This window comes from Bactrocera neohumeralis, chromosome 5 (genome assembly GCF_024586455.1).
Source record: "Bactrocera neohumeralis isolate Rockhampton chromosome 5, APGP_CSIRO_Bneo_wtdbg2-racon-allhic-juicebox.fasta_v2, whole genome shotgun sequence".
In the NCBI taxonomy this organism is placed as follows: Eukaryota; Metazoa; Arthropoda; class Insecta; order Diptera; family Tephritidae; genus Bactrocera; species Bactrocera neohumeralis.
In genome coordinates, this window is record NC_065922.1 from 5,186,955 (window position 1) to 5,214,573 (window position 27,619).

Here is a 27,619-nt window from a genome sequence, read left to right on the forward strand (position 1 = left end):
TGGAATTGGGAGTTACTATAATGAATCCATGAATAATAGAAGTAGATGTAAATAATTTTGACCACACCAATATCTGATTTCTTTTTTTATGACCATAGAATTATACAAAAATTTATTAATATTTGTGGATCGTTAAAAGTTAGTTACAAAATTACAAAAAACAGCAGCAATTACAAATACCAAATCTAAGGCAACATCAGAGCTTCCATCATATGGCTCGCATATCCTTTAGTTGGTGATAGCGGTTCCAATAGGGAATACTATATTTTTCCTCCCATCCTTTAATATTAGTGTTTCGTAGTGATAATTGTTTTCAACCAATGCACAAGATGCATTACCTGAAGCTGAAGAGGCTTTTTGCAATGGGTCCAAAGATATTTGATGGCAGTCAATAAATATATTATCGCAATCAATCTTTAATGCTATTTCGTAGGCACTTGCATGATGACTTGTCCAAATGGATGCGTTAACGGCTTTTAACGTTTCTTTTCCACACAAGCTAATTGCTTCCTGTACAGTGCGAAAAGTGTGTAACGTGGCAATACCATTGTAACCGGTTCCCAGATGCTCATGGGTCACATCGCAAACAAGCACCGGTGAATTGGCTCCCAACTCGTTGACAGAAATGGTCTCCCAACTGTGTTTGTTTATCAAAGCCAAAACTGTATTTCGTTCTACGTCCTGCGCAGCTTCAGCCGAAATCGCTTTGAGTTGCGGCTGTAAGCGCTCCAAAAATGATTTACGGATCGACTCAGCCACAAGCACCGTAACTATAACTTCAGCAGCTAAAGGGGACTGCAATGATTGTGCTAAATGATAAGCAGCAGCATTTAGATCAGCTTTATCACCAACAATTAAAATTGTTGGTGTGCATTTGCAACCAACGTCAGCCATCTTTCCAGACACTTTTTCACTATGCACAAATGAATCACGATCGTATTCGATATTATTAAGCATATGCTGGGTGATTTTAATATCTGGCATTCCTGAAGTATATTGCAAAAACCTAATAATTTATAAATATTAAAAATTATAGCAAATACCGGAACACACACGGACAAAGAACAAAACTAATTGGAATGAGATATATCACCTGTTAACTATTCTGATAAGACACAATATGCTAAATGACAAATAAACTCCACTGTTTATAATTCATTGTGAATAAATTAATATCCTAATATAAGGTCTGCACGCAACTTGACATTTATGTTATTAATGTACTATACGTAAATACTCGTACAACAAAGGGTGATTATGTTACTGCAAACATCTAAATTCAGAAAATATAAATTGTGTAAAGCATCTTTGAGTAATGTTGCGCAAAGTTTTTTTTTTCATTTATGGCCTAAGAACCGAACACAACAGCAAAACACCTCAAAATACCCAGAAAGCAAACTAATTTAAGAGTAAAATTCTTCCAGTGTATGAAAAATATTTATTATTGTGTGGCAACGCCGCATTTGCTAATGAATTCCGTGATTACGACATTTCTCAACAAGAAATTTCAGAATCTAGTTGGACTTCCTCGCGTAAAGGCTAATTTATTTCATTCTAGTGACATTTCGAGTTTTTCTATTACGTACGTGAATATATAATTTATTAGTGATAGATTCTGCGCATTGTATGTAAAGAGCGCAAATAAACGCCACATTAATAACTTTGCGAGTATACACCTGTAGCTGTTTGAGTGGCAAACAAATTGAACGGTCTCAACGCGCGCGAGAAAAAAGAAAGTGGAGCAATATCCAAATAATTGCAAAAATATAAACAGCTGTTGCTCTTTCGTGACTACTGTGCAAGCAGACAAAAAAGAACCATCATCGAGAGTGTTGCGCTGATTAAAAAGTTTGAGATAAACTAGATCAGAATTCTTTTAACTAACACGCAAGCAGAATGGCTGACATAAACGAATTATTGGGATCATCATTTGTGCGGGTTAAGGTAAGTAATAAGTGTATGTATGTATAAAGTTTCAACAACGAAATTCGCTAATAACGCCCAAATGCGCTCTTCGTAACCACAGCTCCATTTTTTCGCAAGTATTGAGCCGTTACTGCTTACTGATTTTTATTTGTTGTTACAGATACAAAGGATGTAAATTACCTCTTTGAACGTTATTTCTTTGTTGTGATAAGAAGTAACAATGTATAATTGAACTATACTAGAATTATGCATCATCGTATTGTAAATACATACATATACACGTCATCTACATATTTATAGTATATATTGTAGAGGCAATAACATTAGAAAGAGGCGTAACCTTATCAGTAGATGTCCTCTTGTTTGGGTTTATTTTTTAAATTTTGTTCATTTGAGTATGTATTTAAATCATCAACAATTAATTGTGCTTGTCCATAAGCGGTGACTCAATCGCATTCATTCAATGCAATGAATTGAATAACATTGTGGTGCAGACCACAACGACCGTTAAAGGCCCCCTGCATTGCAATCACCTACGATTATTATTTGTGTTGATGCTCTCTTGCGGCTTTGCTTGTGCATGAAATCGCAGCCACAAACATTTAATACATAGTCGTACTAGACATTCAATAGTTTTAAATGCAAATTTCTCAACCCTCACTGCACATGAAGTTTCAATTCACATAGGTATTTGCATGTGTGGAAATACATTCAACTTGCTTGAATTTGAATGGCTTCACCACGGATTTTCCTTCATACGTCGCCTCGGTTTAAATGTAACTGAAGTTTTATCTCTAAAGCTTACTGTATTTCACGTTTATTTTACAGCTGGTCGCTTTCGTGCACTTCTTCTTCATCACAAATGCTATGCTCGGTACCTGGGGCCATGGAGCTTATGAGTTTTACAATTTCCTATTTATGATTGCCATGTTCTGGACAATACATTGCAAGGAATCCATTGAAGCAGCACAAGTGGTAAGTATGAAGTAGTCCGCCTTATATGCATGTATGTATGTAAGTATGCTAGTAAGTTTTCGATTAGGCACCTTATAAAAATCTATATATGTATTATATATGTATATAATATTTCTGTATGCTTACCTAAATATCGTTGTTACTACAAATCACTTCAATATCTGACGCGTCACGCGTGTGAATTAGAACACATTATTTTCAATTTTGTTTCGATAAAGCAAATTATTTCAATTCATAAAAATCGCATCGTTTCAAACTAAAAAAAAATTAGGACTGTTCAATTTCATTACGTTTTATTTAAACTTATAAGGTATTTGCTTTCAACAAAACCAACAATTAGAATTCCTACAATTGTTCTAGTAAAGTCATTAGTCGATAACGTAAGGTTATTTCTCAGTTATTTACTTGCATATGAGTAAAGTAATTCTCAATTACTATTACACTATTCAAACTATTCGCAACGAGGCAACGTATTAGTATGTATGTAAAGCGTAGCATCTCTAGCAGCGCTTCCAATGAAACACAATGATTGAATTACATGCGTAAGTGTATATTTATAGATGTACACAATGTGTAATACATATTTAGGTAGGTTAGTGTTGCGCAGGTGATAACAACTTGGTGTTAATAAAGACTTGTTGTAACGTGAACTTCCAACTTTAAGGTTTTAGCTTCAAGATTTTGTTTAGCTAAGAATTTTTGGAAGACAATATAGACATTTACATATACAATATATGTATATACATAAGAAATGAATTGCTTTACAAGTGTCCAGTTCATATCGTATGTAAATTACGTACATACATATGTATGTGTTTTACATATAAATCGCTTTTGTTCATGCCTTTGCATATTCTCTAATAAAATTACTCGAAAATAGCTTTAATTAATGAAATAGCGAAGTATTATTCCGCTCTGGGTTACTATTGTTATCGATTTTTGTTTGTGTGGGAAATTCAGTTGATTTATGTGAAGTATTAAAGGTGCTAGAGAAATATTCAAATGGTCAACCTTTCTTCCTTCTTAAACCCCCTAGCTATTGTGATATCGCATTCTTTGGCCGTCGACTGGCTTGTGAAATGCTAATAAATTCGAAAGAAAATCGCTAACATTGCGTGTTGCACACTTTGCTTTTGGTAACCGACGCTAAAAATCCTTAGACTACTTGTACCTAGTGCGAGGAAACTACTTGTCCCTAGTAGTGTAAAGGAAGAAATTTTGCAGGGCGACCAACAAAAGTGACTTTCGTTTTCTTAAATTAATGAAGCCAGTCAAACACGCTATCGTATACAAATATATGTACATATATATATAATGTGACTGTATTTATTGCCGCCCCTCTTGAACGCACTGCTCGTTACCACTACCACTTTTGAATTTGAATATAACCAAAGTGACGAGCAAGCGTGTTTGTGGAGCATAAAATTTCACACGTAAGCACAATGACGTGGTGCTACATATGTATGTATGTATGTACGTACGGACATAAACGTAGATGTAGGTGTATCGCTTACAATATTAGCTATGACGACAACGTCACCGGCGTTTTGCACTTACACCGTAGCGTCTAAGACATGCTCATTCCAATTATAGTTTAAGTGCGGGTAATTATATATTGAAATCAATTTATATTTTATTTTTCCCGCTTATATACTTAAAATTTAAATATTCCGTTTTCTTGCTTAATTTGTAGCCAAACTGGAACGCATTTGTAGCGCTGGTTTAAACACCATGCCATGCCAAGCAAACATTAGACTCTTAATATTTGTTTAACAATAGTATTATCACATATTATCATAGTGCGCCTTCCTCTCTTTTGGATTCCACATTTTTATCTTTTGTGGTTAATCTGTTTTGTTTGTGAATAATTTGAGTCTGCCCCAAAAAACATAAATAAATATCACAGCGGTAAAAGTGAAATACTTTCTTATGTTCATAAAGTATAAAAATATATATAAATATAATAGAGTTAGTAACTAAAAGTTCTAAATTTTACTTTTGAGCTTCTAGATAGCTACCTCTGTATTGCTTGCTGCGTCTCAATAAGTACATATTTGTGGTCTATTATAAGTTAATTTTTTTGTATCGAAATAATTTTTATATATAACTTTTGATTGATGATAGCAATAATAACGAAAAGTTATTTGTATTTATCGGCACAATTCATTATAAGATTAGATTGTAGTTGGTTGCACAGTTTACAAAACTTACTTCGACAAACATTCAAAGTTTTATTGCAATTTTCACTTCCCTTTGCTTGCAGGCACTCGTCATCAATGTTTCAAGCATATTCTTCGATTTAATAAACATTATAGTCTACTTCGATTTCATGAGTAAGTTTACAAACCAATATACATATACATACATATGTGACCAACCTTTTGCAACATAAACTTAAACATCTTCTAAACTTCCAGATGGTTGGGCAGTCGCTTTCTCTATCATCAATTTAGTACTACGACCAATAACTGTCATATTACTGTATCGTGAGTTCAATTCCCGCGGCGGCAGCTTACAAACCGGTTCTGTCTTCCCCACCACACAACAGCGCACCTATCAGGACATCGATCGGCCAACACAGCCAACGCCCACAAACTCGCAGCCTGGTCCAAATGTCGCTAGTATTTTCTAAACGAATTGTTGCGTTGGAGGGTCGCTGATACATTTCAGAATAAAAGCTGAAAATCTTTGGCATAATTCAGTTAATTTGCTATTTACTATATGAAAAGTGGAAGCAGCGAAAAAGTTTGTGTAAAATTGTAAAATCTGAATACTTCCATGTAACAAAAATTCTAACATTTCCTTATACATGTGAGTGCATGCATGTTTGTATGTAGTGGTATATATGTTATGGTCGGTTATAGAAATTTTTACCTTAAAAGGGCTCGAATCCATATGACATTGAATTGAAATGGTTTGTGGAATTGAGAATATGTAAAAATACTGTTGCATAATATTTTCGTTGAACAAAAACCACTTGTGTAACCTTTTTATATTGTATACCAACAAAAACAAATCGTAAAAAATAGTAAAATAATCATTATTTAGTTTATATGTATAAGTCATGCTGTTTTACATCAAATATTAATATACAATATATGCTTTAACTGTTGCAACAAAATTATATTTCCTTAACAGCACTAAGTTAAGTTTAGCCAGTGTTATTTCCTGTAAAATTAGAAAATTAGTGCAACTAGTTTTGTTGTAATATGTATATCGAATTTTATGTATATAAAGGAGTTTTAGCAACACATAACAGAAAAGAAAATTGCATATTTTTAGGCGCACAATTATTTAGCGAGTGTTTCTGAGCCAGAGCCATCTTGCAGTCTCACTAAATTTTAACTCTTCATGTTATTACATGCACGTTTTGCGGTATTTAGATAATGTGTTAATTTCATAAACTTATTCTACTTTAATTCCTTATATCAACATCCATAAAATGCTCCACAACAATCAACTATTAACACCTATTTTAAGGTATACCCATCGTTAAAGGCGGAATTGGAAATTGATGAGTAAACAACGGTCTCGTGTTGTTGATAGCAATGTAAACTTGTACCTACTTACACATAAACAATCAATAAGCATAGTAAACATTTATTAGGGGGCTGAAGAAGTTGCGAAGTGTTCAAGCAATACTAACACCTACGAGAGTAATTATAGTGCTTTAACGGATTCATAAGCTAATTTGTCCAAAAATATTTATGGAGTCTATAATGAAAGCTAGATACGAACCATTGACCTGTAAATGTAAATTGAAGAACTAAAAATGAGGGAAAAGGATTGTAGGCGAGTTAGTCCAAAGCTAGCTAAGCTTTAGCTAATTTACAAAAATATATTTTATATTTACATACATACATATACACATGTACATACATATGTGCGTACCATTTATGAATTGTAATGGTATGAAACGCGTTGAGGCAGTTGAAATTTTTACTTATTTATCTTTAATACTAATTTGTGCAATAAAACACTAAAATGATAATAAAGAAATTAAAATTAAAAATTTGAAGTGTTTTTAATGGCCGAAAGGGCGAAAGTTAATGCGTAACGGGGACTTAAAGTCAAATGGAAAGCAAATTACAGTTTTTTGCCTTAAATAATTTATTTTGTTTCGAAATTTTATTATTAGTATGTACAAGCTATAACTGTATTTGGGCTAGCGGAACAAATTTTTTCAAATATTTAACCGTTAAGAAAACAAGAATGGTTGATCAATACAAAGAAATAATAAAAGAATAAAATGAAACACTTTTACGTTAGGTGCCCGCAGAACGTCCGAACCACAGCACGGAAAGACGTGAAAATTGTCACAGGTATTCCTTTAGTCCTTCAGAAGATAATCAAAAAAAAAAAAAAAAAACAAACAAACCGTTCATTTTGCAATAGATGTGACTATATATTTTTAACTTAAGAGAGAGCACTCGTCAACAACTCGGCATAAGGGAACTGTGGGACGTCATTTCAAGCTCCTTACGCACAGCTGCAACCGAAACCATTCGTTTTCGGAAAATGCAAAAGAACAGCTGGTACTACGAGGAGTGCTGTGTCGCAGCGGAGAGAAACAGACTGGCTACCTCGCAACGTTACGATCGACCACAACACTTGTGGGATGGAAAAGATACCGAGAGTTGAAGAGGGAACAGAGACGCATTTGGAGACAGAAAAAGAGAGAGACCGAAATGCGTGAGTATGAAAAGCTTGACAAGCTGGCCGACAAGGGTAATGTTGAAAAATTCTACGAAAAAATGCGACGAATAACAAAAGTTTTCAATACCGGAGCATACACTTGTCGAGCCTAAGGAGGTGATCTGGAAACCGATGCCCAGAGCAAACTAAAAATATAGAGATAACACTTCTCCTGCTGAATGGCAGTGAAAGCATAACGCCAGGAGAAAGCGAACCCGATTCCCCAATCGTTGACGATGGAGCAGAAGTTCGGAAGTTCAATATCTATTACCCATCTGAAGAACAAGAAAGCGACGGGATCCCATGGATTGCCGGCCGAGCTATTCAAACACGGCGGCGAAGAACTGATAAGGAGCATGCATCAGCTTCTTTGTAAAATATGGTCGGACGAAAACATGCCCAACGATTGGATTTTAAGTGTGCTCTGCCTAATCCAAAAAAGGGATAAGTCTCCTAAACATCGCATATAAGGTTCTATCGGCTCAGCTCGTCAGGCTCATCAATTAGATATACTATATTTTATACGATGTCCGGCGTTTCATCCTGAGAGTTACAAATATCGTCGCAAACTTAATGTATCTTCTTCACGGTATAAAAAAAGACTAATACAGTTGGAGAGTGTAGCCTTATAGAATATAACTAGTTGTAAGCAGTTCGGCAAGAGCTCGGGCGACTCACGTGGTGCGAGGGCGTACAATCAAGCTCGTATTTTGGCCCAGCAATACCTCTTTTTTAGCTAGTCAGTTCCTATTTTACAAGCCCAATTTAAATCGACTCTCAAAGGATCGATTTTTGATAGTGGAGATTTTCACTTTTTGTCGAAGGAACTCATTAAAACTTATGTATACATGCATGTTTTTGTTTATAAATAAATAACCATCTCTTTATTTTATGTGAAAAAGTATAAAATAAATAAAAATTTGTATTTCCGCTTTATGCTAGTCCTTAAGTGCTACCGCAAATCATACATAACAACAAATTAAGTTTTGTACAAAAATAATATAAAAATATTTTACAAAAGTTTGGCTATTCTTGCTTTGCACGTTTTTATAATTTTATTTATTATAAATAAAAGATTCCAAAGACTGACACTCAGCTCCTACTTTAGAATCCCTCTTTGGCCGCTCGAAAGCGATATTTGTCATTGCTGCCTGCCAAGCAGGGCACTTGCACCAGATTGAAGTAGATTGAGCCCATCAGTTGCGCCGCCGACGTGTTGGCACTTTTGAGACATGAGTAAAGCATATCGTCGCATATGCAGTGAGATCTGTAGGAATAATAACGATTTAGTATATATGTATGTATATATATAGAAAAAGATATATAGCATATGCTTATGAAGGTAGATATATTTACATAGGAATTTCATTTACATAAACTCACTTTGTATACAAGGAGTCATTCATCAGCTCGTATTTGTTTTGATAGGCACGTATCTTCACCGGGCACAGATCGTGAAGGCGACAGCATCGATCCATATCCATTTCAGTGCCCAAATCACTGTAGGTTTCCGCAATGTCGCCGGTGCCGCACCACTTTGTGCCTGTGGAATAATAAATTTTATTTTACTCATTGTACTCACTACGATCGGCACTCGCTTGAAATATTCAAAGTCTAGTAACAATTATGGAGATCGCGTACGCGTACGTCATACTTGGGTAGTATTTGATATGGCATGCATTAACCTCCATTAGTTGTTGTTATTGTTGTGTGTGTATGTGCTTTAATTACTTACCGGGTATGATGCCGCTCAATAATGAAAATGGACTTTTCGGAAATATATTTGCCGCCAAATTTGAAGCACCATTATTCGTGGGACTGTCATTGCTCGCACTGACATCTATGGACTTGCCGCGATTGCGCGAAGCATATGTCAGCTTGTCGACTCGCTCACACTGGTTCATGAGTTTTAGCATTTCCTCGAATGTTATTCGCAGCGGCCGATTGTATTTGGAAAGTCCTTCGAGTAAAGTTTTCCCATCGCTTTCATTGCTAGTTGGGGAGAATGACAAACGGTACAAGATTATTTACGTCAATTTTCATATATATGTATTTATTATTGAAATATATTGAGGGTTATAGAAAAAGTCATATTAGTTCAATATAAGGCAGATTGATCCAGTCACTCGCCTGCAGTATACTCGTATGCTGCAAATTCTTGTATGTAGAATCCCTGCACACCGCATTTAAAGCCAACGGGTCCCTAGTAACCCCGCAGTCAAATAAACTATTTGTAATCGAATTTACAACTATTATGAATCGCTAACTAGTCAGCCGACTGTCTTACGAGGTAATTGTTCTAACATTTGTAGTAGTACAAACTAGAACTTTCAGCATTTCCAGTATCAGTTCATAAAGCAAAATCTCTGGGCCAATAAAAGCCTCGTCAGTAAACAGTTATACTCGTATAATTGTCATAAGGTTGATATTTTTCTGTTTTGTTAGGTTTCTGACAGAAATTTTAGTTGTATAGGGTGATCGATTTCGAGGCTTCCTACATTTTTAAAGACTTCAAATTTAATGGCACTTATTTTTTGAAGTTTCTCTTTTAAATGTTGGCCGCAGACGATGATTCCACCGACCCACATACCACACCAAAACGTTGTTTTTTCTGAATGAAATGACAGCTCTTGAAATGAGCCTTACTGCTGAACTAAATTTGATTCGAAAACGTCGGATCTTCTTGGAACTTTTCATGAGTCCAAAGCGAAGCGATATCGCTTGGAAAGGTCGAGCGGCTTCTTGCACAAGCTATAATTTGTACGCTTTCAATTAAAGATCTCGACGTAAAATGCGTCAAGTCGGTCTATACGTCAGTCCGACGTCGAGACGTTTCTTTACTTAGAGACATTCTGCTAACATATCTTAATTCTGTATTTTTTCTATTAAAAAAAACATTTGGGCAGAAAAAATTTTTTAGCAAAATAAATCATAGTTTTTGTGGTTATATTCTAGAAAGTTAAGGTCAACGAGGTACATATTTGATTTTAATTAATAATAATTAATATAAATTATTGGTCGTCACGCGATTTTATTCGCTCGTTAAAGGTTTTGTGTAGTTGAGAACAAAAAGAAATGATCTCGGATTTCGATAAACTGTGTATTTAACTTAGAAAAACGGATTGCACTAAAGCATAATATCCTTCACGAATGCAAAAGATTCCGTACAAGAACTATACTATACAATATTTATATGTATATTTATATTATTACTATGTATGTATATTAACTCGATCTGCACAATGACTTCGGAGTTTGCATCATTACCTTCGGCAATAAACCACGACTATTTCGAGAAACAATCGATTTTCCGATCGTTCAGTTCTTATTTCCAATATGCTATAGTTCTCCGTATCGGCCGTTTCGACAAATGAGCAGCTTCTTGGTGAGAGAAGGACGGGTGAAATTTTTCAGATCGATTTCGATCGATCGATAGTTCGTATATACATACGACGGTCAAGGCTAAATCAACTCAGCTCGCCCCGCTGCTCATTTATATTTATATCGGGTGATTTTTTAAGAGCTTGATAACTTTTTTTAAAAAAACGCATAAAATTTGCAAAATCTCATCGGTTCTTTATTTGAAACGTTAGATTGGTTCATGACATTTACTTACATTTACTTTTTGAAGATAATTTCGCTGCTTAGGTGGTCCATTCGGAAAGTCCAATTTTCATTTATATTTATACTTTATAAAGTCTCAGACTTTTCCTTTTAGAGTGACAAACGTCGTGGCAAATTTAATATACCCTGTTCAGAGTAAAAAAATCAAAAAGTAAATGGTGAACCAATCTAACGTTTGGCGATGTGCTGCGTTTTTTTTAAAAAAAAAGTTATCAAGCTCTTAAAAAATCACCCGATACTTTATAAAGTCTCAGACTTTTCCTTTTAGAGTTACAAACATCGTGGCAAACTTAATATACCCTGTTCAGAGTAAAAAATCGGGTGGGGCTGTGCTGGGGCACACGGCCGTTGGTTTTAACGTGAAACGTCTATGTTAGCGAATCGCTTTTAAAGTAAAAGATTGAAATGAAAACAAGATTGACGCTGTTTTAAGTATTTTAATAAAAAAGAACAGGTACATATTAGAAACATAAATTACTTATTATTACGATTAATATTCGACAACAATTTTATTTAACATAGGTCAACATTAATATTTCTGGTGAATGTACAGTCTATAGTGGTATTGCCTAATGTTGTCGGTGATGTTTGTACGTAGTTGAGGCCGAATGCATTCCTCATGAACTCAACGAGATTGCTGTTCTGTTGTGGATCGCAATTGAAATCGCCGCATAGAACGATTGGAGTCTCCAAGTCTGGCCGAGAGTTCGGTATTAATTTTGTTAAGTTTGCTGAATATGGCAGGAGTGATTGATAAAGACATAGCTTAACAGCTTCAGCCAACGCCTTAGGATGTATATATACGGCACCGAGGATAAACCGCGTATGATCTTCGACTTTAACGTCCACCAGGCATATGTCACCAACATTATGTTTTCTCAAGACTGAATGACTTGTTAGCATTTACGATGATTTTGCTACAGTTCGTTGAGCTTTGTAGGTTTCTGTAGATTGCAGAACCTCCGCCTGCAGAAACTCGCACCGACAATTCAGTTGAGGTAGATGGACAATCTGTACGATGTTCAAGTGCGGTGTTATTACTTGCTCTTAGTTCGAAGCCATTGATTATCACAGTGTTCGCGCAATTCATCTAAGTCTCGCTAATTACCATATAATCGGAGTTCATCAATATGTATATTATCGCTTTCAATATCTCCTGCATGGGCAACCAAACTTTGTGCATTGAAAGCAGACACGAACAAAATTAATTGCCGTCGTCGATGTAGGAGTCACCCTGCTCTTCATTGCATTCGGCTAGGACGTCTCGCTTACAGAAGTCTCTTGCTTGCATTGACAACGTGGGAAGGCGATGATTGACCATCCGATCGTACTCGTCGCGAATATCTTTCACCTTTGTCGCGGTGCTGCCTCGCCCGTGATACAATTTAAAATCGTCTTTATCGTTGTTGAGATACAGACCGTCAATCGATGTAACTCTACTCAGCGCAACGTACACAAGCTGTTGTGACTTATCGTAGTTGAAAACGACACCGTCGAATATGCCACCTTGCGATTTATGAATGGTGATCGCGCTTGCGGACACAACCGGGAATTGGTTACGTCTACACTTGATATTCCCACCTAGCGGTTGCATTGCTTCACTTCTACTGATATGGACATCTCTCAATTCCGTGACAGATCCAATAGATATATCGATCGTCTGTTCATTCGTTACGTCCATAAGTATAGGTATTCCAGTGGTAGAGGTAGTTGCGAGGTCGGCGGCAGCAGCTTTGCGACGTTCCCGAAACCGTCTCGCTCGCTCGGAGCCGGACATTGGGGTACTTATGTGTGGCCAATAGCTCCCTCTTTGTAACGATAGCCGTAATTTATATTTCTGGCTGGCTCTTGCACGAGCTGAGGCCGACATAGCAAAAGTTTATATATTTATAATCACTTTCTGGTTATTTTAAATATAAATACTGTCCAATTTGCACTTATTTTTGTATAAATAAATCGGTTTAAATAAACTTGACAAACACACGAAAGAATCACCGCGCTATAAAGTCGGAGTCACGAGTTACACTGAATAGAAAGAAGCGAGAGCGCCGGTTTCGCGTAGTTAACGCAGTATGCCTCTCCCGCCGCCCCTCTCGACCCCGACACGAACACAATGTCATAACAGCGAGCTGACTATATAAGCGAAATATACACACCACATTTTTGTTTCTAAGACTAATAGTTTTTTAATTATTAAGGTACGTTGATATAGACCTTTTCGTTACGGTCCACTTTTTAAACCTGGTACCCGTATGTTTCGGCGCGATTTTAAAGACGTTTCACGTCAAAATTATACCATATGCAAGTATAAAGTAGTTTTTAAAATAAGAAAAGAAAATATATTCCGCTTACTGGAATAAGAATTGCACCATTTTAAATAATGGAATGAGTAGTATGTAATTTCGTATAATCTCTTCGCCTCGCCCATAAAATATTTTCAGGGGTTACATGGGTTTACGGGTTTAAAAAAGAGTCTAATGTTTTTACTGTCTTATTAAATTCTACAATACCTCTGGAATATTGTCCTAAATTTTCAAGTATACAGCCTTGAGAACTTGTGCGGTCGATGCAAGCTAGGCTAAGTGCGCTCTCTTTAAACGCTTTTTTCTCGAAATTGTTTTTGAAGTCAGTTGATAAGATTTCTCGAGAGCTACTCAATCGATCTTCATGAAATTTTACACAGGTCTTTGATACAATTCTTACTTTTCAATGAAATTTTTATTTTTTTGCAAAAATGTCTGCCAAAAATCCAATTTTCAGCTTTTTTTCCTTGGTCCAAGTTCCAAGTAAAGGTTTGAACCAAAACACGTATTTTGTCAATTTAGATGATGAAGTAAATAGGAGCAAAACATATTGGACTATCGCTGTAATCCACACTTAGCTCATTCTATTAGGTTAAAAAGATTGTCTGCTGAGTTTGCTTTGAAAAGATTCTCTAAAGGTTTGAATAATCACCGAGTAATCATCGAATCATATTTTATAAATTTTACTTATAAATTAATTGGCTTATGCACAGATTATTTTTTCATCGGTATTTTAACTAATATACGAGTACTTTGTGATATTGCAAGAACATACATACCTACAAAAATTAAAAAAATTATAAAAAATATATATGAATTAAAAAAAAAAAATTATATATGTACATATGTATATTAAAACTCACTAAATTTCAATCAGTTCACAACTCAACAACAGCTTCTCTGGTCCCAACTCGGTCACGGCAATGGTAGAGTCATGATAGTAGATCATTATTAACGAGTCATTTGTAAGCCGCTTTCCACTAAAAATAAATAATGTAAAAATAAGTAAATACGCGATAGAGGCATTTAATAAATATAAACATTAAACAAAGAAATAATTAAATGTTTTTGCGAACTCTTATCTGTGTAGGAATAATAATAGTTATTGGAAGAAAATGAAAATTCTCTTTACATATATAAATTACTTGGCATTACAATAAGCTAAACTGCGATTTAGTTGAAACTATTTATAAATTATTCTAAAGATTAATCACTACGAAAGAGTATATGAATTGAAGAAGGTTTCATTCCAAATTTTGAAGAAACATTTACTTTGGAAAATTTATAATTTATCGGGAATTTTGAAAAATATGTTTTGCCAGTCTTCGTGACCAGTATGAAGTTAGTTCCATGATGTTTTGAACAATCGCGTGTCTGTATAAATATGCTTTATAGTTTAACAATTTAATTTGTCTCCACAACACATCGAGTGATATTTGAGCTTTCAGTCACCAAATAATGACATGCAATTTGATACAATGGTATAACCTGTATGTTAATGGGCGGTAAGTGCAGCAAAGACCACAGCAGGGATAGAGAGCATGTGACATTAGCAAATGGCACACTTAAAATGCAACGCCCACTTATAATTTCGCTTTGTAATATGGGTTATTATACACCTTTTATTAGGTGAGAACATTTAACTTGTTATCTTTACCGTTCCATCTAATTGTCTAAATTGTTAATTGTCGATTACTACATGGGGCAATTTTCACTTGTTCAATACAAACACTCACCTGTATGTTTTCATCTGACGCAAATTGCGACTCTCGAAGTACTGCTGCGTGAACGAGGCGAATGAGGGAAAGCCTTGGAAGCTCTGTGGCAGGCTGAAGTTGATTGTCGGCTTCGTGGCGACATTTCCGATAAGTCCACAGATCGCACACAACAGGACACAAGACAACTGCAAATTGGTTTTCACGGCAAATTTCAACATTTTTCCGAATTAAAACGATTTTTTTTTTTTTTTTTAGAAAAAAGTAATAATCACTTTATGAAGGTACAGCGGTACTTTGGACACGTTGTTGCGTTTCACAGTCGTTACAATGGAATAAGCATTGCATTCAAATTGTTTAACACATTTCTACTCAGTTTTAGTTCAAACTCGCACTTAGGCATTCGCTTGTTCGTTTGTATGTTTGTATATTATTATTTCTGAAATTAAAACAATCGCCGAGTTAGTTGCGTGCACTCTGGTTGATAACGTCTGTGAATTATAACGAATTAACGTTTCAATGTAAATTGGTTAGTGAAAAACCATTACAACATTATTTCATTGAATAGAGCCTCACTTGGAAATATTGTGCAATACTGGTGCCAGTTATGACACTGAAGCCTTTCGCTGAAGGACAGGCATGAAAGATTTCGTATTATATCTTTAAGCGCATGTACACACATACACGCGCACATGCGCACTTATATCGTCCTATTTGTGGAAGAAGGCTCGCGTGAATATAAAAAAATAATCGCTCGGGTGTATATGCGACCATGAATACTTTATGGTGTGGCATTTGGCAGGTGACAGATGTTCTAGATTCCTTACTCGCACATACATACATACATACATAACTTACAATATAATATATGTCTACTCTCACTAGGCCATTTTTACGCGCCTGCCTATTTCCCCTTTTGCTCGAAAGCAAAACAATTGTTTAACTACACGGTGGAAACTAAGTCGAGCCTCAACTATTACAGTATTCCCCCTTTAATTGCACCTCGATCATTGCAAATTTATGGTACAATAAATCGAGGAATCTTATAACCGATATTCGTTGGTGGATTATACATACATATATATGTAGTATAACTAGCTCTGCATGTTATAACTAATTGTTTTGAAAACTTAAAATTTTTCTGATTAAACTAATTGGATTGTTACTGTTTTTATTTCCTTAAAATTCTTCATATGAAAGACACACAAAAACTATAATTTTCAAATATTATTTTTTTTCTTTTTAAACTATCGAAGTATGTAGTGTGCCATTCTAGCGTATTTTTAAACACATTTATTGCTACACAATGTGAAAATATGTATATATGTATGTGGTACATTCATATTCAAGGCAACTAATTATGCAATTTTAGCTTGGAGCACCATTCAAGTCAATGCTGTTTAGAAATCTGAAACAAAGAGGAAGCGAGAAATATCGATAGATCGAGCAAGCTACAGTAAAAAGTAATAAAAACAAAAACAAAAGCAATCATAATAAATGTTATAACCGCAAGCAAAAGTAAAATGCGAAAAGCGAGCGTCAAAATTGATCAAACGAAGTAGCGTAAAAATGTGCGCTCCATAAGAAATAATATACATAAATCTACAAGTATATACATATATATACATATATTTTATATTTAAGTAATATATAAATTCTGCTCCGACAAGTACTTATATCAGCATGAGCTGGATCATATTTCAAAAATATAACAGAGGATGCAGCCGGAAGCTATTAATTTGTGTCCTGATAACTGTGTTGTTGGTGCGAACTTTGTAATAACGGCCAATCAATTTCTAAATTGCATGTGTATACCTTTCTGATTCGAAAAGGTTGCTCATGAAAATGCATAAGTGCTCTGGGTATAAAGTTATAAGCTGCTTATAGACCTGGGTTCTCTATACTGAAAAACATTAAAAATAAAGTATTTCTATTAGTAGTGGACCTTAAGCAGATTATCTTATTTATCATAAGATGTATTAACTGTTCTGAGTCAGCTTAAGGGCTACGCGGCCAACTGTTGTTAAAGGAAATACTCTATACAAGTACGTTTATAAGGGGCCATGTCCATTTGTAAATTTAAAAAATTCAAATTTTTGTTTTAAATACATATATCGTAGATATCTTTGAATATATTATCCAAAAATTTGGAGTTGATTCGGAGTTATGTTTGTATTTGTAATAATTTTTAACTTATTGTAACCTGCTCCCAAAACTTTAACCCGTTTTTCTCGAAACACTGTTTTCAGAGTTAGTGAGGAAAAATTCTACGAAATGGCTGAACCGATTGACTTCAATTTTTGAATTTTATTGGAAGGAATAAGATTTTGAATATTTTTTTCGCGGCCATTTTGTCAAAAGTCTAAATTTTGACCAGTTCTTAGATAATTACGTGTATTCATTTATAGAAAAAAAAAATTTTTTGTGTTTTGGATTTGGGATAAATTTAAGCAAAACAAGTAAGGAAGGGCTAATTTCGAGTGCAACCGATCATTTTATAGTCTTGCAACTTAAAAGAGTAAATGGGAATATATTAAGGTGAAAAATGCCATCCAAAGGATCGGAGTCCAAGCAACTGACCAACAACATATTCGGCATGATTTGTTAGAAAAACCAAATTAGGTGAAGTATACATACAATCACCGATCATATGGAACAAAGCCACCTGGAAATTCGAAAATCTGTATATTAGGTATATGGGGGCTCAGGGAACCAACCCATTTTTGATAAAGGAATTGTTATTGTCAGGCAATAATTCTGTCTGAATTTCAATTGCATATCTCAGACATTGAACGATATTTTCGGGCAAAAGTCAACAGTCCACATATTCGCTACCTAGGGGCTTGGATTTGAACAATTTTCGGGCATAAGAAGGCATACTTTATAGGAATTATTAGTTAAATTTTTTTTTTTTAAGTTTAACTAATTTTTTATTTATGTACTTTGTGTAATATGGGAAGTAGGCGTGGTTGAGGTATACGTTTATTAGGTTTATTTAGTCGCAATTTGTCGGTCGAGTCCCGAGATATGGAATTTCACCAAAAAGTGGGTAGTGCCACGCCCATCGTCCAATTTTCACACCAGCTCCCTCAAAGCCCTCTCATACCATTTTGGAGGAAAAATTTAATATCTTTGGCGTAATTATTCATTGATTTATTGCGCTTTTTGTGGTTTTGCACAGTACCGTTATATGGTGAGTGCCCAGGGTTATCTTCCGATTTCAACCATATTTACTCTGTTTTGAGGAATTCTTATAATATTTACGCTGAGAAAATTTAGTTGTTCCAGCTTTAGTAGTTTAGGAGATACGTACATTAAACTTATAATAGAGCGGGGCCACGACCACTTTTTCAAAACTTTGCCCCTTACTACTGCAATCCCCTGCGCAAAATTACAATTTTATATCTTAATTTAGGGCATCGTGATGGCACTTTATAGGGTTTAAGTTATTGGCGTTTTGTGGGCGTGCCAGTGGTCCGATTACGCCCAGCTAAGCACTCGTAATTTTTTTCGCACTAAGAAACCCTCAAGATATCTCAATTTGTACTCAAGTTACAGCTTGCACGGACAGACAGACAGTCACTTACCCTGATTTCAACTTAAAAATCTTCATCACTTAGAACAACTTTTTTCGGAGGTCCGACTGGAGATCAGTTACGGGATGAATGGAATCCAAAATTTTTAAATGAATCGCTGATTATTAAAGTAAATTAAATTCTGAAAATGTACATTTTTTATGTGTTTAATAAAGAAAAAGTCTCTTCAAAAAAGTTTCACAAAAAGAACGCATTTTTTCTAACTTTCAAGTGGATATAAGCACTTAAGACTCCCTTCATTTATCGAATAACATCAAAGTCAATGATCTAATAGGTATATAGTAAGTCCCAATTGTTTATACCTATACTTTACAATACTACTGGCTTCCACGTTTCCAGTTACAACTTTACTGGTCGTGAGTTCAAACGCTCCAAAGATTATAGCTATTTTTACAAGAAAAAGTTTTTTCGGCTAGCGATAGCCCCTCGGTAGCTTTGCTCAAAGCTTGTTGAACATACATATAAATATTTAAGTATATCATGGAAAAGCTTCTAATATAAACCATGCCGTCGGAGGAGGTGGCTCAAAACTATAAGGATCTGCTATTTGACAAGTAAATTGTAATTAAAATGTGTACCCACTTATTGTATTAATTTCTAAGATCTGACGGTGAATCCAAACAGCCAAAGAAATCAAAAAATGTCAGTTTTCTCTAACAACACTTAACATTTCGTACTTTAGTTGAGGAAAAAACAAGTTGGATTTATAGTTAACAGATCACAGTTCGCCCAAAAACAGGCCGCAGTGGCACACGAACTCGTTGGCGCTTATCACTGACCGCCGCCATAAATCAGAGAAAAAGTACACAAATGTGAAAACTTTCAGTGAGTCTACGTTTTTCGCCCAGTCACTGTGGAGCTGCTCCATTGCTCTTAATACATATGTACATATGTAAATATATAAAGACATATGCTCGTCTGCTTGTACTTCTGTATGTTTATTTGTTTATTTTGTTTGTTTAGCTTCGTTTATGCACACGTCTTTCTTCTACACAGATTTTTCAATTTTAAGCCTTTCATGCTTTTAAGTTGTATTTCAGTTTTCGTGTTTGTTGTGCATTTGTTACGTACACTGTGAGGTGAGGCGTTTTTTTGGCGTTTATTTCATTTATTCAAACGCTTTTCACGTTGGCCCCACACTAATCAACAGCTATCTACGCATAACGCGTCAACGCCGAGCCCAAAACGTCCAAAGTGAAAGTGTAACTTGGCCCATGCGCACTGGCCATGCCGAGCGCTGTCACCGCGATAATGCGCGCTTAGCGTTGATACCAGCGACCGTCACAATCATTTGGCACTCGCGCAATGCCGCGGTTTCGCAAGTTGTGCGAATTGCAAATTGGTGAGTCCCAAATAGACACGCTTTGCACACACCCGTTAACACAATCAAATGTTTCTTTTTTATTTTTTGGTTTGCCTAAATGTACTCGCATTTGCGCATGCGCTGTCCGCTTTTCGGCACCAGCAAAAGTGTCACATTAAAGCTATAATTGCAGCATCACAATCTGAATGAAACTTGTGTGTTAATTGCTCCAAGCGCGTTCAACGAGAAAAGCCCCAAAAATTGTTGTGTGTGTATGAGTTAAGCTGTTGAGTAGCCGCCGCCGTCGCAGCCGTCGGGGTCATTTGTGTAGTGTTAAGAGGCGGACGTTAGATTTCACAGTCTGTCGGCTGCATTCAACCAAATACTCTTTGAAAACTTTATGAAAGTAATTGTTATGAAAGTTTTACTGCGCTTACTAATGAGTGTTTACATAACATTTGTGTATGCACGTACTTTTGGAGGGTTTATAATTATGTAAATGAGTAGTGGGATGATATAGTACTCTGGTAACAGCCGTTAGTAGTCGAATCACATACAACTTTTCTCGCTTTGCTTGACAATTCATACTTCGACAACGAACCGAAGAAAGCAAATGGTATGTCAGAAAGCATGATTTGCTTTCCGTGCTTCTTTCTAATAAAAATGGCAATTGTTACTTTGCAAAGCGTAAAAAGAATGCTTTGCTTTACATCGATGAACAAACTCATCCAAAAGCATACATACATCGAGCTTATCTGTCAAAGCAAAGCAAAAGTTTTACAGAGTTTGTCCATAAAGTAATAGGACTGAGTCGATTTAAAAAATTTATTGAACCAATTGTCGATGCAGCGCTGCTCGCGCGATTTCCAAGCATTGAAGGCGTTACGGAAGGCATTCTCCGTAATAGCCTTGAGAACCGAGGTGCATGCCGCTTGGATCCCCTCTGTCGTCTCAAAATGCTTGCCTTCCATCAGCCTTTGCAGACAAGGAAACAAAAATATCCGGGGGGCCACATCTGGGCTGTAGGGCGGCTGCGGAAGAGTTGGAATGTCGGCCGTGGCTAGGTAGCTGAACACAAGAAAGGCGGTGTTAGCCGTGGCGTTGTATTGGTGCAACTTCCAATCGGATTGCGCATGTTCAAGTCACAATGTCATGAACCACAGATTTTGATAAATTTAACATCTAGGCAATTAAACGAATACTTAGTCGACAGTCTGAGCTTAAAACTTTGCGCACACGAGTCACATTGTCGGTGTTTGTCGAAGTCGCAGGCCTTCCAGCACGGTCTTCAACAGGGACCTCTTCCCGGCCCTCCAAAAAGGCCTGGTGCTACCGAAACACACCGCTTCTAGCTAAAGCCACATCTTGGTAAGACTGCTTGATCATATCAAATGTCTCTGTTGCAGATTTACCGAGTTTCACATAGAATTTAATTGCGTACCTTTGCTCTAACGAACGGTGAATTTTCGGCTTGCACCACTCACAGAACACGTCGCGCGAAAATGTTTGTCCTGACTCTCCAGGTGCTTGAAAACAACCGACCAGCCACTTGTTCGTTAGCTTGGAATGCCATCTACCGAATCCTGTCGGTACGGGCACGCTCCAAAGTACAGTCGCGGCGGAAGAAAATCAGTCCTTTTACTTTTCGGACATACCGGATATATCTTGGTCGGTATGTTTTGTGTTATATCATAGTCATAGAGTGACATGTTACTCATAAGTTTCTAAAGAAGACCAAAGAGGTGAAATTTAGAACAACAGACCATCTGTACCGGAGAATTTTCTGTTTCCCATTGTTCTTAAGAAAGCATATAGAAATTTATTAAATAGTTCATAAAATACTACACCGATAGTTGCTTTGCTTTTTTTCCCGCTTATTGGAAGATAAGCCATTCATAAAATTGTCAACATTTGGATAAATAGATAAGCCTTTGATATAACCCAAAAGGTGAAATCTCTTCATTTTTACCTCAAAGGAATAAGAAATGTTCAAGCATGGTGGTTGTGGTAGTCGAAAAAGTCGTTTCGTATTTTGTCAATAGATGTCGGTGCAGTCGTATATCTCCAGTGCAACCAACCACATTGTGTCATACCATATAGTGCTGGAAAGTTGAGATTTTAAGCTTCATTTAACCAAAAAACAATTAAATTAAGGGAAATTGAAAAAAAGTTACAGCTGTTCAAAAATTATTGAAAATAATGAATAAATCCGCTTTATTTTGAAATTTTTGCATTAAAAAAGGAAGAATGCCACGGAAGTCACCAATGAAATTTATGAAGGTTACGGAGGCGATGCTGTATCAGTTCGTGTAGCTCAACAATGGTTCGCTCGGCTTCGTTCTGGAAATTTGAAAATTTCAATTTACACTAATGGAATAATGTCTCTAGCGGAAAAATGGCAAAAAGTGGTCGACCAAAATGGTACATATTTCTTTAATTATTTATTATTATAAATAAAAAAAAAAGTTGAAGTTTGATTAGAAATACGAAAAGACTTTTTTTTCGAATACCCTATATTATAGAGAGGTATATGGTATATTTAGTAATTGTCATTTCCTATTCATGTAAATAAAGCATTGGCTGCACCTTTGGGTGTGTCACTATCATTAAGAATCTACAAGAGCCTACATATTTAAGTGTATCGTTGACATAATGTAAATGAAACGTTTTGTTCGTTTTATAATGCAACAAACATATCAAATGATGTGGCATCTACAATGTGTGTAAAAAATACTTAATCGATTTTTATACCCTGAACAGGGTATATTAAGTTTGTCACGAAGTGTTTAACACCCAGAAGGAAGCGTCGGAGACCCTATAAAGTATATATATAAATGATCAGTATGTTGAGCTGAGTCGATTTAGCCATGTCCGTCTGTCTGTCTGTCCGTCTGTCCGTCCGTCTGCCTGTATATATACGAACTAGTCCCTCAGTTTTTAAGATATCGTTTTGAAATTTTGCAAACGTCATTTTCTCTTCAAGAAGCTGCTCATTTGTCGGAACGGCCGATATCGGACCACTATAACATATAGCTGCCATATAAACTGAACGATCGGAATTAAGTTCTTGTATGGAAAACTTTCACATTTGACAATGTATCTTCACCAAATTTAGTAAAGATTATTTTCTAAGGCAACAATGTAATCTCCGAAGAAATTGGTCAGATCGGTTAACTATAGCATATAGCTACCATACAAACTGAACGATCGGAATCAAGTTCTTGTATGGAAAACTTTCACATTTGACAAGATATATTTACGAAATTTGGTATAAATTATTTTCTAAGGCACCAATGTAATCTGTGAAGGGTATATTAGCTTCGGTGCAGCCGAAGTTAACGTTTTTTCTTGTTTTTTTAATTTTCTTCAAGGGGTTAGGTTAGAGTAAAAATTAAAAAAATAAATTGTTTTGGTTTTGAATTCATTTTTGGGCCCAAAAACATTAAGCAATTAGTAGAATAGTGAAAATATTAAGCTGTCTAAAAATCAGACATTGATCAGCTGATTACTATGAATTCGTTATGAAAAATCGCTTGGGGAAGATGCAAAAAAAAACAACGATCTACTACTACCTTGAATTTGAGTGCGATTCCAAAAAATGTTTGACCACGCGTTAGACATTGGTGGAAGTGTGGGCCGTATTCTTGTAGTTTTTCATCAAACATAAATTTCTTATTGCGGCAACACAACTCTTTGCTGCAACAAATTGTCACAGAAACGTTGATTGCGTGATGATCAGCAATCAAAAGAGAAAGCCTTTGACGATCTTTGGTTTCAGCATTTGCACCTTTTTATTTATTTTTAGAAAATTAACATTCAAATGAGCCGTAGTACACATACATGCAAATTAATATTTAATATAAACAAAATTAGTTGAAAGAACACTGTTTATGACCGATTTTATTATATTTTCATGAGTTTACTATATTATATGAGTCATATGCATGTAAGTATATATAACGATTTGTGAAACAAACATTAATTAAGCTTTCAAATTTCACTCGACCCTTTTAACTTCAATTAGACACAGACCCCAGGCATCTAACTAGTCCTAACAAAAGCAATTGTATGTACAAGTATGTATGAATTATATTTTTAAACAAAAGTCTTGCTATTCGTCGGTCCACGAGGATCGCTGCATTTGCTGCAATAGAAGACAAGCTATCCGATCTGCTGGCAGACAGACAGGTGTAATTGAAAATCTAGCCAACGACTGAAGCCAAGTGCCCAGCGGCATATTAACAACAGCATAAAGAGCATATTTTTTAATTAAATGTGTTTCCATGTTATTTTTTCTTATTTCCACTTCATTTTTGCTCGCATTGGAATTAATATGCGATACGCGTTTTAAAGCGAAACCAAGCAGCAACCGATTTTGTAAAAAAGCCAACGAAGTCCAACTTTGGCTTGAGTCGAACGACCGTTGGGGCTACAATGAAGGACAGCTTTATCAGCTTTGAAGCGTAAAAAAGCATGAAAATGAACAATTACTGAACTTATGACCCAAAGTACGCAAGTCTACAGGTGTCTAACGATGTGAAGTACCCAACTTATTTTTATGTTAAAAAGATAAAATTAATTAAATTATTGCACAGCGGGAGTGCAGGTTGCAAGCGGCTGATTTTCTTTGTTAGATTTCATTGCCAACTTTCACAGTCGCTAATTGTCGATTTAATTTGCTCTAAATTTTTTTCCCGCTAATCAAAGAGTTGCTTTGTTGAAAGAAGTCGAAGGTAAGGCGCAGCCGCAGCATGCAACCACAGCAAAACGAGCAAATAAAATACATACAAATATATATGAGTGTGTGTGAATGTTGATTGCAGTATTTGTGTAATGTTTTGGATCGCTTTAAGCTCGAGTTGTCATGCAACTTTTGCAAATTTAAAGAAACAACTGATACTCTTTATTGTTGGCGCTGTTAATGCGGTGCTGATGGTGCTCCACTGTCTGCAGTTTCGCAAACTCAGCTCGAAAATCGGTCAATGCAGCGAGAGCATTCGTGCGCTTACATCAAAACAAAGCGTCGCATAGACATATGGGCGTAGAAATAGTGACACTTTGGAAATTGTATACACTTTGAATACGATACAAGCGAAACGGCGAAGTACTAATATATAAAGGGTGTCTCAGAATTAACCCAATATTGGAATTAACTGGAAAACACAGTTTTTAGTCTTTCGGTTGTAATTTTTTATTTGAATCATAATGTACGTAGAATTAGGTTATTTATCGACGAACACTGCTTTCCATGCACATGCGCATTCCTTTATCGAATGTGGCTGAATTTCACTGATACAATGTTGAATATTCTCCTTTAGCTATGGCATGTGGCACCATACTCTTGACATCACATATTGGCCTCATCAATATCATTAAATTATGTAGCAATATCGAGCATCAGTAACAGTCACTGCTTGACCAACCTCATTTGCAAAAAAGCATGCTTCAATTCTCCAGCCCAAAAACGTTGAAGATTCATTTGTTTTCCGATCACATGTGGGTTCTCAGAACCCCAAAAGCGGCTATTTGGCGTTTAACAAACCAATCAAGGTGAAAATGTGCTACATAACATAGAATGGTTTTGCACGAAAAATCAGCATCCAAGTTTTCATTATTTTTAAAATATTGTTTAATAATTAAGAGGCTACATGGGTGTACGGGTTTCAGAAAATCTATTCTTTTTCCCAAAAAATCAACAATAAATAGTATTATAGTTAAATTTTATTGTAAATCGACAGGATCTCATAATTAAATTTAAAAGCCTTCTAGAGTGGATCATAGAATTTGAAATAAAAATGTTACAAAAAATTGGCTGTGCAAATCAGATTTTTTCATGATAAAACCTCAAAACAAGTCGAATTTTTTAGACAAACTTATAAAAAACATAAAATTTGAACGCTATTAGCCAACAAAATTCATATATGGAATTCTCAAAAGACGTCTTGCGCTTGGTCACTGTATAACTAACTCAAGTAACTTTTTTTCTCCATTGATAAAAGAAACAAAAATAAAAGACTTTGATCTAGATGGTTCCACATTAATGCCCGTAATCGCATACAAATATGTACAGCTGAATGTACAAGTGGGTAGATGCGTTGTGAAAGACGCCGGTTTATGTTGTAAGTCAACAACTGGCTGCTGCAGTAAGAAATCGCACTAAAAACATATTCACGCCAAACTACTTATAGGTACTACAAAATCTTTTACAACAACAAAAAATTAATCTATATACAAATAACATCGTTTAGCAACTGCAGTGCATGTTCAACGCAATTTCAGCTAGCCGTAAGCACTAAACAGCATCATGACAATTCAATGAGATCACGCACAGTCAATTAGATGTCAATATTACACGCCACAGACGCACCTCTACGACTTACAAAAATAAACACAAAACGCACTGATTAAATAGCACGCGCATGCGCAACCACTATGACAGGTTAAACGAAAAAAGAAAACCACAACAACACAAATTTGATAAGAGCAATGCAAATAGCTTTTTATGCTGATTTTTATCTTTTTCCGAGTTTACGCTATGCAATAATCGTTATAGGTCACGTTGTATGTGTTATACGTACACCAACCGTCTTAACCTTCGCTAACACGCTGAAGTAGAATAAATTTCACTAACGCGTCTCGTATTGTTTAACCGTTTGCCGTTGGTCGAAACGTTTGCTAAAAGTCGCGCTACTGCACGCAGCCATGCAGTGTTAACAACTGATTTGAACCCGGCCCAAAGCGCTTGGCCGAAGTTGTTGGCGCCCATTCGCGCGCTATAGACACTTCATCACTCTCACTGACGGCTGAAAACGCTCTCTCGTCGCATAGGCACATATGTGTATGTGTGTGTGCGCCTGTGTGCTTTTGAATGCACATTCGATGTTGGCCAACGTTCGCATGTTATTGTGGTTGACCAAGTCTTACCGATTTTATACTTGTATTTTTTGCACCAACAATAACTGATTAGCATGCAGACATACATACACACATAAATGTAATTATGCACATTGTTGCGACTTTTGAAATGGAGTTGTCATTGAATTTGAAATCAATGAAGCATAAAATTGACGTGGGATGGTTTTGTGTTCATGATAATGGTATCTGTGGACTGTTTCTATGACGTTCGGTGTGTGTATCAGATATAATATATTTGTATATACGATGCTTTAACAACAACAGTATTATTGCGGTCTATTGCATACAATTCATGGATTTACAATACCTCCTAATGAACAGAAAAAGTGTAAAAAAATTTAAACTTTAACCCCTCAGCCAAGCTCCTTCCATCTCATTATCAAATAATATTGTATAACTATTTTAAAAACCACACAGGACCGCACATGGACTGTCAAAATGAGTAACTGGTGTTCGGAGCATACATACCTTAAGTTATGGGAAATTTGCGTGGCAATGAATTAAGAGAACATGATCAACCCAAACCACGACTTCGATAATCCGTGGTGGTGTTTCTTGAAACTGTGT

At 35.8% G+C, this 27,619-nt stretch overlaps 3 protein-coding genes across 7 annotated transcripts; 1 reads left to right on the plus strand and 2 right to left on the minus strand.

Moving 5' to 3' along the window:
* Positions 1 to 74: 74 nt before the first annotated feature.
* On the minus strand, positions 75 to 1,192 carry LOC126760707 (uncharacterized). The gene is made up of 2 exons (XM_050476547.1): positions 1,094 to 1,192; positions 75 to 1,006 (listed from the first exon to the last, which is right to left on the minus strand). The coding sequence occupies exon 2, from the start codon at positions 982 to 984 to the stop codon at positions 229 to 231; it is 756 nt and encodes a 251-aa protein (XP_050332504.1). The 5' UTR covers positions 985 to 1,006; positions 1,094 to 1,192; the 3' UTR covers positions 75 to 228.
* A 304-nt stretch (positions 1,193 to 1,496) lies between these two features.
* On the plus strand, positions 1,497 to 6,913 carry LOC126758521 (uncharacterized). Its single transcript, XM_050472812.1, has 4 exons — positions 1,497 to 1,944; positions 2,755 to 2,901; positions 5,165 to 5,234; positions 5,319 to 6,913. Exons 1-4 carry the CDS (start codon positions 1,897 to 1,899, stop codon positions 5,531 to 5,533), a joined length of 480 nt encoding a protein of 159 aa, XP_050328769.1. The 5' UTR covers positions 1,497 to 1,896; the 3' UTR covers positions 5,534 to 6,913.
* A 1,532-nt stretch (positions 6,914 to 8,445) lies between these two features.
* LOC126758526 (uncharacterized) lies at positions 8,446 to 26,841 on the minus strand. Of its 5 annotated transcripts, none has more exons than XM_050472822.1 (6): positions 26,731 to 26,841; positions 15,260 to 15,677; positions 14,387 to 14,503; positions 9,332 to 9,588; positions 8,980 to 9,139; positions 8,446 to 8,863 (listed from the first exon to the last, which is right to left on the minus strand). In XM_050472822.1, exons 2-6 carry the CDS (start codon positions 15,457 to 15,459, stop codon positions 8,701 to 8,703), a joined length of 897 nt encoding a protein of 298 aa, XP_050328779.1. In that variant the 5' UTR covers positions 15,460 to 15,677; positions 26,731 to 26,841; the 3' UTR covers positions 8,446 to 8,700. The 5 variants fall into 5 exon arrangements, with proteins under 5 accessions (XP_050328779.1, XP_050328778.1, XP_050328777.1 ...); XM_050472821.1 differs by having other exon boundaries at positions 26,722 to 26,841; XM_050472820.1 differs by having other exon boundaries at positions 26,716 to 26,841.
* Between the last annotated feature and the right edge of the window lie 778 nt (positions 26,842 to 27,619).